At 55.9% G+C, this 10,784-nt stretch overlaps 2 protein-coding genes across 2 annotated transcripts; one reads left to right on the forward strand and one right to left on the reverse strand.

Moving 5' to 3' along the window:
- Positions 1-78: 78 nt before the first annotated feature.
- Positions 79-10,595, forward strand: Fam83e (family with sequence similarity 83 member E). The gene is made up of 5 exons (XM_070000507.1): positions 79-1,449; positions 2,582-2,749; positions 3,243-3,367; positions 6,612-7,053; positions 10,004-10,595. The coding sequence occupies exons 1-5, from the start codon at positions 976-978 to the stop codon at positions 10,274-10,276; spliced, it is 1,482 nt and encodes a 493-aa protein (XP_069856608.1). The 5' UTR covers positions 79-975; the 3' UTR covers positions 10,277-10,595.
- Positions 4,989-5,635, reverse strand: Spaca4 (sperm acrosome associated 4). The gene has a single exon (XM_070000506.1). It carries the CDS (start codon positions 5,445-5,447, stop codon positions 5,070-5,072), a length of 378 nt encoding a protein of 125 aa, XP_069856607.1. The 5' UTR covers positions 5,448-5,635; the 3' UTR covers positions 4,989-5,069.
- Positions 10,596-10,784: the final 189 nt, after the last annotated feature.

Here is a 10,784-nt window from a genome sequence, read left to right on the forward strand (position 1 = left end):
TGTTTACCCAAGGGGCTAGGCTTCCTTCTCCTCCCTGCCTAGCAAGGCCAAGGCTCAGTTGCCTGAGGAGCCACAGAAGAGGCAGAAGGTCTCCAGCCCCTCTTCCTGAAGGCAGGAGATGGGGGGGAAGCAGGTAGAGCCGGCAGGCTCAAGGCCTGGCTCTCTTGCGGTCACTTCTGCTGGGCCTGGAGCGCAGTGGAGGAAGTGAAACATTGGGCTGTGGACAAAAAGGGCTTGGCGGCATTGGGCAGGCCAGGAATCTTGTTTGCCAGGTGGGAGATGCCTGGGTGGTCTCCGTCAGTGCACACCTGTGTGTGACTTTCCTGCAGCACTGGGCCGTACCTGGGCACCACCCACCAGACTGAAGGGCATTCCAGCCAGACAGCAGGCCAACAGGTGCCTGGAGGGCCAGCCCTTCCCACAGGCCCGGGGCTGGAGTTGGCACAGGTGGGGGCCTTGCCCAGCCGGATTCTATGCCCGCCAGACTGCGAGAGAGCCATTGGCAGGCCTCACCCATCCTGCCCTTGCTAAGCGACCACACCGGGCAAACCACTTATTTTCTGGAAATGGCCGGTAGTGTCCAGACCTTTGTCCCGGGCAGGTGGATGTTCAGCCTAACAAGTTGGGGACATCCAACTCCTGCACTTCATTGTGGCTGGTAGGCCTGATGCCGTGTGGTTGTGCCGGTGGTAAGAGCTCCCCAAGGTGCAGGTGGGGTCAAGCGATCTCCCCTCCCCACCCATGGGATGGTGGAACAAGCCGGTTCGTGGTGACTGCCGGCAGCTGGGGCGTCTGAGCTGGCTAGCACACTGGGCAGGTGATCTGATTGCTGGGACCAGCAGCCAGCTGCAGGGAGTGGTGTGGACATTGGCAGATCCACCCCAGAGACCCTAGATGGCCATGTAGAGTCTGTCAGATGGTCAGTCCTCCGAGGACAGCCAAGGCCCTCCAGGCACGGCCTCTCCTGCTACCCAAATGGCAGCCTCACAACTAGCAGCACTGGGAGAAGAGCCCGGGGCTGAAGTGCCCACGCTCAGCCAGGTCAGCCACAGCTTCCTGTATTCTGAGGGCCAGCGGCTGGCGCTCGAGGCTCTGCTAAGCAGGGGCACCGAGGCTTTCCACGCCTGCGTGCAGCAGGAGGGGCTGCGGCCCTTCCTGAGCAGGGATGAGGTCCAGGGCCTGGCTGTGGCTGCCAGAGACTGGACAGTAGATGGACAGGAGCCCAGCGGGGTAGTGCAAGCAGCAGCTACCAGCCCTGATGGGGATGGGGACAGCCTGACCTACTGGCCTGCGCAGTCGGAGGAGCCTGCTCCTGAGCTGCGGCTGGGCTGGCCGGAGGACACAGCCTGGAAAGGCATCACACGGGCGCAGCTGTACACGCAGCCCCCTGGCGAGGGCCACCCACCCATCAAGGAGCTGGTGAGAGTCCAGATCCAGGCCGCCAATAAGGTAAGTCCCCAGGGAGCCTGGCGTCCATCCGTTGGCCTCTGGCTGCTCCCACAATGGAGACCCCTGCCAGGCCCCCTGCTCCCCACAATCCATAGCCCTGGCACCCTCAAACCTAATTCTGAACCCCATCTCCACCATCTACTCCCCCATACCCCACCTCTTGCCACCTTCACCAGACCCAGCACTGCTATGGTGCCCCACAGCTCACAGGAAAAAAAATACTTGTTCTGTTTTGTTTTGCTTCACTTTGAGAGGTGGTCTCAACTTTGCCTAGACTGACCTCAAACTTTTTCAGTCTACCTCCCTTCACCTCCCAAGTGCCCGGGATTACAGGCATGAGTCACCATGCCCAACTAGACAGTCTCTTTATGTAGCAGTTTTGGTGGCCTCCAGATACCAGTACTAAGTGGCTGGGCTCCATTGGTTAATGTCATGGTTCCTCCTAGGGCCCATGGAGGAGTTGGGGAAACTGAGGCATGGGGTGGCTTAAGCACTTGCCTGTAAACGGTCCTCGGGCAAGTCATGCGGTGAGCCAGGGTTTGTCACCCTGCCAGATCCAAGGCCCTCAGCACGCTCAGATCTCCAAACCACCCCTGGGTGGACTTCAGAGGCCCACCCTTTTGTGCCCATTGCCGGGGATTCAGGGTTGCAGGACCTGGAGCAGATCTGCCACAAACAGTTGGACAGTACAGAGTCACCAGCTGCTTTCAGCTGTTAGGGGCTGGGGCATTGACGAGGGGCTGTATGACTGTCACTGTCCAGGGTCCGTCTTTCGGCCCCTTGAACTACGGCACTTGAGGCTCATGCCTGCATACAATCCCAGCTACTCAGGAGGATCTGAGGATCGGGGTTCAATGCCAGCCCTGGCAGGAAACTCCGTGAGCCTCTTATCTCCAACCAACCAGTAGCAAAAAGCCGGAAGTGGCACTGTGCCTCAAGGGGCAGAGTACCAACTTTGATTGAAAAAGCCAAGCAAGAGCATGAGGGAGGCCACAAGTTCAACCCCAATATTGGCACCAAGAAAAGAAAAATAGCCATGTAGCCTGCCAAGCAGCCCCCCGCCCGTGTGTTCTGACGTCAGGCCTCTTCCTTCCTTCGGGAACATTCGTGTCCTCATTGCCTCCCCTCCCAGCTGGTGGCTGTAGTCATGGATGCCTTCACTGACCCAGACCTGCTGATGGATTTGGTGGACGCTGCCACGCGCCGCTGGGTCCCTGTCTACGTGCTCCTGGATCACCAGCAGCTCCCCAGCTTCCTGGCACTGGCTCAGCAGCTGGGTGTAAACCTCTGGACCACGGAGGTAGGTGCTGGGCCAGAGGTGCTGACCTGGCTCATGCCAGCCATAGCGTCCCCTGAGACGTGTTGGGAGGGGTGCCAGTGAATGCTCCCTGAGGGGACTTGATCACTGGGTCAGAGGGGTTTCCCCTCTGGGACAACTATGGAACTGGCCTGGAGGGGGCCCCCATGATGTGACTGATGAAAAGCGTGTTCCTAAGCCAGGCACTAGTGGCTCACGCCTGTAATCCCAGCTACTCAGGAGGCTGAGATCTGAGGATCGAGGTTTGAAACCAGGCCAGGCAGGAAAGTCTAAGAGACTCTGATTTCCAATTAACCAGTAAAAAGCTAGAAATGGAGCTGTGGCTCAAGTGGTAGAGCACCAGGACTTCAACCAAAAAAGCTCAAGGAGAGCACAAGGTCCTGAGTTAAGGTCCCAAGAAGAGTGTGTGCGCGCGCGCTCGCGCGTGCGCGCGCGCACACACACACACACACAATGTTCTTTCTACCCCCACCAGAATCTGGACATCCGTCTGGTGCGAGGCTGCACCTTCCAGAGCCGCTGGAGGCGGCAGGTGAGCGGCAGTGTGCGAGAGAAATTTGTACTCCTGGATGGTGACAAGGTCATCTCAGGATCCTACAGGTACAGCCCCTCCACTCCCCTCCCCACTCCACCCTTCCCCTCCTCTCTCCTTCCCTCTTTGGCCTCTGGCCTCACTTTTAAAATAGGTCCAGGCTGGGAAGGTGTCTCAGTGGTAGAGCGCTTGCCTTGCATGCATGAGGCCCTGGGTTCGATTCCTCAGCACCACATAAGCAAAAAGAAAAAAGCCAGAAGTGGCGCTGTGGCTCAAGTGGTAGAGTGCTAGCCTTGAGCTGAAGAGCTGAGGGACAGTGCCCAGGCCCAGAGTTCAGGCCCCACGACTGGACCCAAAAATAAATAAAATAAAATAGGTCCAAGCTGGGTGCCAGTGGCTCACACCTGTCATCCTAGCTACTCAGGAGGCTGAGATCTGAGGATCGTGGTTCAAAGCTAGCCCGGGCAGGAGAGACCGTGAGACTCTTACCTCCAATGACCTACCAGAAAGCCAGAAGTGGTGCTGTAGCTTACATGATAGAGCACTTGCCTTGACAGCACCCAAGCCCAGAGTTCAAGCTCCATGCCTGACAGGGGAAATAAAAAAGTCCGGATGCCCTGCCCAGGAGATGAAGGACCAGGCCTGCTCTGATCGGTGGCCTTAAGTCTTTCCTGCTTTGACCTTGTAACTTAATCTGGTCATCAACCAGGGCATAGACTTTAGGGCTGCATGGCCAGGATTCAAATCCTACTCCTGATACTTCAGCTGTGTGTGTGTGTGTGTGTGTGTGTGTGTGTGTGTGTGTGTGTGTGTGTATGTGTGTGTGTGTGTGTGTGTGAGAGAGAGAAAGAGAGAGAGAGAGAGAGAGAGAGAGAACAGACAGACAGACAGACAGACAGACAGACACACACACACACACACACACACACACACACACACACTTTGGGCAATTTACTTTGCCTCTTCATGCCTCAGTTTCCCTGTCTACAGAATGAGATGGGATGGCTAAAGGGAGATGGCTTAACGAAGGTCTCACTCATACTTTTTTGTGGGGGATGGGAGTGGAGTTTCCATGAGCACTGTAGGATGCTGTGTCCAAAACAATGCTCCTGGCCTGGCACAGGGGTTTATACCTATCATCCCATCCACTTGGAAGAGGAAGATCAGGGTTTGGGACCAGCCCAGACAAAAAGTTATAGAGGATGCCCTCCACACATCTTAACAAAAAAGCTGGGTGTGCATGCCTATCATACCAGCTTGGATGGAGATATAAACCGGAGGATCACAGTCCAAGGCCTAACCCTGAGCAAACACCAGATCCTATCTGAAAAATAGAAGCAAAAAGGGCTACAGGGTCTCTAACTCAAGTGGCAGAATGTCTGGCAAGGTGCCAAGTTCTAACCCTAATACTGCCAGTAAAACAGTCTCCGGCTGGGCACTGGTGGCTCACACCTGTCATCCTAGCTACTCAGGAAGCTGAGATCTGAGGATGGTGGTTCGAGGCCAGCCTGGGCAGGAACGTCTGTGAGACTCTTAACCACCAGAAAACTGGAAGTAGAAGCTGTGTGGATCACGTGGTAGAACATCAACCTTGAGCGATAAAGCTCACAAACAGCACCCGGGCTCTGAGTTCAAGTGCTAGTGCTGGCACCAAAAATTAAAACAGAAATGAAGAGCCTGAAGGCAGGGTCACAGAGGGTGTCCGGGATCTGGGACCATTTAATGGGGGCAGGGGATAGAGGGGGACTCAGGGTGCGCCCTGGGTGCTGATCACAGGTGCTGCAGTAGCCACGAGGCCAGTGCCAGGCCCATGGGGACGGCAGCCACCCGGCTGCCCACGGCACTGGAACCACGGTTGCACAAATGGCCGTAGCAACAGTTGGTGGTGAGACTGTAGGTAAGGCCCATGTAGTTGATGGGCTCCTCACGGCCGCAGTTGGTAGAGTGGATACAGCCTTTGTTGGTGACGGGCCCCATGCCTTGGGCCACCCCGTGGCCTGTGAAGCAATCTTCATCATCGCCACAGCGTATGCGTGTGCCGGGGCACTTGGTGGCGTCGGTCAGCTCACAGAAGATGCAGTCCTTGGCCGCCCTGGTACCCAGGGGCGTGGCCAGCAGCAGTACCAATAGCAGCCAGCCGAGGACCATGGTGGCCTGGCGGCCTGGTTGGTGCCTGAGCCAGGCCCGTGGAGGGGGGAGGGTGGGAGAGGGGAAAGGGGACTTGATGAATGAATGACCCTCTAGGGTCTCTTCCTGTCCCTTGTTCTGGGCCCTGGGGACCGGCCCTGGGGGTGTCTTGTCTGTTGGGCTCTGGATATGGCCCAGTGCTGCCGTCCCACAAGGCTCATTGGAATGTGGTGACCTCACAGACCCCCCCCACCCCCAGGGTTCCCCCTGGTGGTGCTGGGGTGAGGTCATAGGGGAGGGAGGGTGGCCCTGTCCAGGAAGGGAGCATCACCTGCTGAGGTAAAGCCATCCCATCCAAACTGTTGTGAGCCGGGCCTACTGAGGGCTGACTTCAGTCTCTCCCTTCCATGGATTCCTCATTTTCCAGGTGGGCAAACCAGGGCCTTAGGAAGGGAGCCTGAGTTCGAGTCTCCCTTCAATCCATTCCAGACAGGCCAGGAGAGGAGAAGGTGATTAGTTTACTGAATTTCTCTGGAGTTTTTAATTTTTTGTTGGTCGTGGGGCTTGGATTTGGGGCCTGGGCGCTGTCCCTCAGCTCTTCAGCTCAAGGCCAACACTCTACCGCTTGAGCCACAGTGCCACTTGCAGTTTTCTGGTGGCTCATTGGAGATAAAAGTCTCACAAGACTTTCCTACCCAAGCTGGCTTTGAACCACGATCCTCAGATCTCAACCTCCTGAGTTAGACATTAGACATGAAGTCTTGTGACCTTAGTGCCCAGGCTGATTATGAACTTTTCTTTTTCCTTTTTCCTTTTTTTTTCCTTGCCAGTTGTGAGGCTTGAACTCTGGGCCTGGGTGCTGTTCCTCAGCTCTTCAGCTCAAGGCGAGCAATCTACCACTTGAGCCACAGCACCACTTATAGCTTTTTCTGTGTGTGTGGTGCTGAGGAATCGAACCCGGGGCTGCATGCATGCTAGGCAAGCACTCTACCACTAGGCCACCTTCCCAGCCTCCCTGATCCTGTACATTGATCCTCTTATCTCCACCTCCTATGCAGCTGGGATGACAGGTGTGCACCACCATACTTGGTCCAAAGTGCCTTACCCCTGGGCTGCGGCTGGGGACTGGGCACAGAAGCGATGCAGGCAACATCCATCCTGACCTCGTTCCCCTCATTTCTCCAGCTTCACATGGAGCGATGCCCGCCTGCACCGAGGCCTAGTGACCCTGCTGACTGGGGAAATTGCTGATGCCTTCAGCCATGAGTTCAGGACACTGTATGCCACCTCCTGCCCCCTCCCACCGGCGCCAACCCGGGCCTCCCTGAACAGTGTCTCTGGAGACCTGCACCTGCCCCGGAGCCCGCACCGTGTGGCCCAGCGCTGCCCTGTAGCTCCTGTGTCCCCGCTGCCACCAGAGGAATCCCTGAGCCGCCGGCTGGCTGCCTGCCGTGTCCTGGAGGGGGACAGGCGGGAGCCCCCTGCGCCTGCGCCTGCGCTCAGTGACATCCTGAGGAGCGTGCAGCGTGCCCGGCCAGCCAGCGGCCCCCCGGCCCGACCCAGCCGCTCCCTGTGGGACCTGAGCCGTCTGTCCCAGCTGTCTGGCTCCAGCGATGGGGACAATGAGGTAAGAGATGGGAATGGGGTGGTGGGGGCTGCCATCAAAGAGGGAGGGAGGGATGTGACGGAGACCAGGAAAAGAATGTGTAGGGGGGGTCCCTGCTCTGAACCCCCAAAGCAGGAAGCATGATCAGAGGCCCTACTGTGTACCCAGGAAGGGCTAGAAGGCAAAGCCTTTTACCTGAATCCACAGCCACAGCCGTCCCATGGTTTTAGAATTCTACTGTGTGCCCCAGGCCGTGAGTTTGAGTTCTGCCAGGATGCATATACGCTATCTCTGAATTTTTATCTTGCCACCTATGAACCGATCCTGGCAGTCAGATTCAGAATGGGATGGGCTGCAGACCCTGTCATCCTAGCTACTCAGGAAGCTAAGATCGGAGGATCGTGGTTCAAAGCCAGCCTGTGAGACTCTTACCTCCAATGAGCCACCAGAAAAAAGCTGGAAGTGGAGTGGAGCTGTGGCTCAAAGTAGTAGAGCACCAGCCCTGAGTGAGAAAGTTGAAGGGTAGAGCCCAGGCCCAGAATTTAAGTCCCATGAGGACTGGGACGGTGGCTCAGTGGTAAGTCCCAGGACAAAAGAGAGAGAGAGAGAGACAGAGACAGAGACAGAGACAGAGACAGAGAGAGAGAGAAAATACACATGCCAGGCGCCAGTGGCTCATGCTTGTAGTCCTAGCTACTCAGGAGGCTGAAATCTGAGGATTGTGGTTCAAATCAACCAGGGTAGAAAAAGTCTATGAAACTCTTATGTCCAATAAAATACTTAGAAAAGGCCAGAATTGGCACTATGTAGCTCAAGTGGTAGAGCCCTAGCCTTCAGCACAGAAAAGCTTAGAGACAGCACTCAGGCCCTGAGTTCAAGTCCCAGGACTTGCCAAAAGAGAAAAGAAACAGAAAGAAATTAAGAAAGAAAGAAAGAAGAAAAGAAAGGAACGAGGGCTGGGAAGGTGGCTCAGTGGTAGAGTGCTTGCCTTGCATGCATGAGGTCCTGGGTTCGATTCCTCAGCACCACATAACCAGAAAAAAGAAAAAAAGCCGAAAGTGGCACTGTGGCCCAAGAGGTAGAGCACTAGCCTTGAGCTGAAGAGCTGATGGACAGCAACCAGGCCCAGAGTTCAGGCCCCATGACCTGACCCTCCCCCACCCCCCAAAAAAGAAAGGAACAAAAGAGAAATGTAATACAAATGATTTATTTCATGGTATCTGTCTCAGGCCAGTGAGGCTCCACACCGTCCATCCTTCTTTTGTTGTTTCTGAGATAAAGTTTCACTGTATAGTTCAAGCTCAACTCAAACTCACGATCCTCCTATCTCAGTCCTTGAACATCTGGGATTACAGGCATGTGCTCATGCCATCATGCCCAGCTCGCTCATCCTGTCCACGTTTAAAAATGGAAAGCTGAGCCAGGCCCCAGTGGCTCACGCCTGTCATCCTAGCTATTCAGGAGGCTGAGATCTGAGGATCGTGGTTCAAAGCCAGCACAGGAAAGGAAAGTCTGTGAAACTCTTATCTCCAATAAATCACTCAGAAAATGGGAACTGGCGCTGTGGCTCAAGTGGTAGAGCGCTTGCCTTGAGCTGAAGAGCTGAGAGACAGCGCCCAGGCCAGAGTTCAAGCTCCATGACAGACAAAAGAAAGAAAAGAAAAAAAAGAAAGCTGGGGCTTTGTCCTATAGATTGGAACAAACTTTTTTTTTCCCTGCCAGTCCTGGGTTTTGAACTCAGGGCCTGGGCACTGTCCCTGAGCTGTTTTTGCTCAACACTAGGACTCTACCACTTGAGCCACAGTGATGTTTCCAGCTTTTTCTGTGTATGCGGTACTGAGGAATTGAACCCAGGGCTTCAAGCATGTGATTCAAGCACTCTACCATTAAGCCACATCTCAGCCCTCAGTTTCTTTTCTTTCTTTCTTTTTTGTCGGTTATGGGGCTTGAACTCTGGGCCTGGGTGCTGTCCCTCAGCTCTTCAGTTCAAGGCGAGCACTCTACCACTTGAGCCACAGTGCCACTTCCGGTTTTCTGTTGGTTCTTTGGAAAGAAGAGTTTCATGGACTTTCCTGCCCAGGCTGGCTTTGAACCACGGTCCTCAGATCTTAGCCTCTTGAGTAGCTAGGATTACAAGTGTGAGCCATCGGCAGCTGGCTCTACACATTTCAGTTTGTTCTGTTCAAGAGCAGAGGCAGGCAGCCAGGGACATGGGTGGACTCTTTCCCCCGCCTCCTTCCCCCCCCCCCCCCCCGCCTGTATGCAGCTCTGGGGAGCAGGGCCGCCTCTGCCTCAGTCTCCCTTTCTGCTAAATGGGAGTAGAGGCTGGGATATGGAGAAGTGGGAATGGGGAAGGGTGTGCGTTCAGAGCTGAGGTCCTCACCTGTCTCCCTGGGACTGGGCCTGAGCCTCCCTCACCCACTATCACCTCCCTTGGCAAATATTTGCTTCCCAGGAAGACGCCCATGGTTTCTTATTCCTGCCCAGAATGGCAGCATCTCTATGGTGCCCTTGCCACCCTGTATCGTGGGGTCCTGGACCTCCCCTTTTGCTTCTTCATTTGGCCCAGGAGGCTCAGGGCACTTTTTTTTTTTTTTTTTTTGGTCGGTTGTGGGGCTTGAACTCTGGGCCTGAGCGTGGTCCCTCAGCTCTTCAGCTCAAGGCAGGCGCTCTACCACTTGAGCCACAGCACCACTTTCGGTTTTCTGTGGTTCATTGGAGATAAAAGTCTCATGGACTTTCCTGCCCAGGTTGGCTTTGAACCACGATCCTTAGATCTCAGCCTCCTGAGTAGCTGACAGGTGTGAGCCACCAGAGCCCAGCTTCAGGGCAATTCTTGTCACCTTCTGTCACCTTCCTCTGTGGTCCTGCCTCACCCCCTCCCTCCCCTTTTCCTTCCCGCCCCTGCCCCTCTTCACCTCCTCAGGGGCCCCAGGGGTCTCCTAACTCCTCCATTCTTTTTTTTCCACAGCTCAAGAAATCCTGGGGCTTCAAAGACACCCCAGCCAGGGCCCTGATGAGGCAGCGGGGTGCAGGAGGGGGTGTGTGGGGTGAGGTGGAGGCCCGCCCGCTGGCCTGTTCACAGCCCTGGGGTGGCCCCCTCCCCCCAGCCCGCCGCCGCCTGCGTTATCTGTCCCCTGCCCAAAGGAGGCTGGGTGAAGAGGCTACAGCCAAAGTTGGGGAGCCCCGAGGGACCCCACAGCCCGACTGGAGCCCTCACATAGGACTTCGGGGACAACACTGATGGGAGCCACTATGGGGACAACTGGCTGGCCGCAGGGCCTGCTCCCACTTTGTTCTGGAACCTGCGGCCCAGAGCACCTCAGTGTTACCATCACAGAAATGGGCAGAAACTTTCTAGGGTCTTGGACCCTAAAACAGTGCATGTGGGGTTCCCCCAAATCTCTGAGGAGCCTGGCAGCATTTCCCCCACCCATGACTGTGTGCCAAGACCACGGATGGGGACTCCGGGACTACAATGGAGCAGCGGATACCCACACAGGGGTGTGGGTAAACTGAATCCAGGGAAGAGGGAGTGCGGGGACAGGAAGGGGACCAGCAGAATGAGGGGGTAAAAAGCGGGGGCGGGGCTGGGAAGGGAAGGACAATAGAGAGGCTGGGTGTATCCCACAAATATGGGGGCCTCGGCTTCGCTATTAAACTTCTCCCAGCCAGTCTCAATTTCCGTGGCCTGAACCAGCCAGACATGGCCTCTGCCCTCAGACCTAACGGTCCAGACTCCTCTCACTGAC

This window comes from Dipodomys merriami, unplaced genomic scaffold, assembly GCF_024711535.1.
Source record: "Dipodomys merriami isolate MVZ:Mamm:240054 unplaced genomic scaffold, mDipMer1.0.p SCAF_57, whole genome shotgun sequence".
In the NCBI taxonomy this organism is placed as follows: Eukaryota; Metazoa; Chordata; class Mammalia; order Rodentia; family Heteromyidae; genus Dipodomys; species Dipodomys merriami.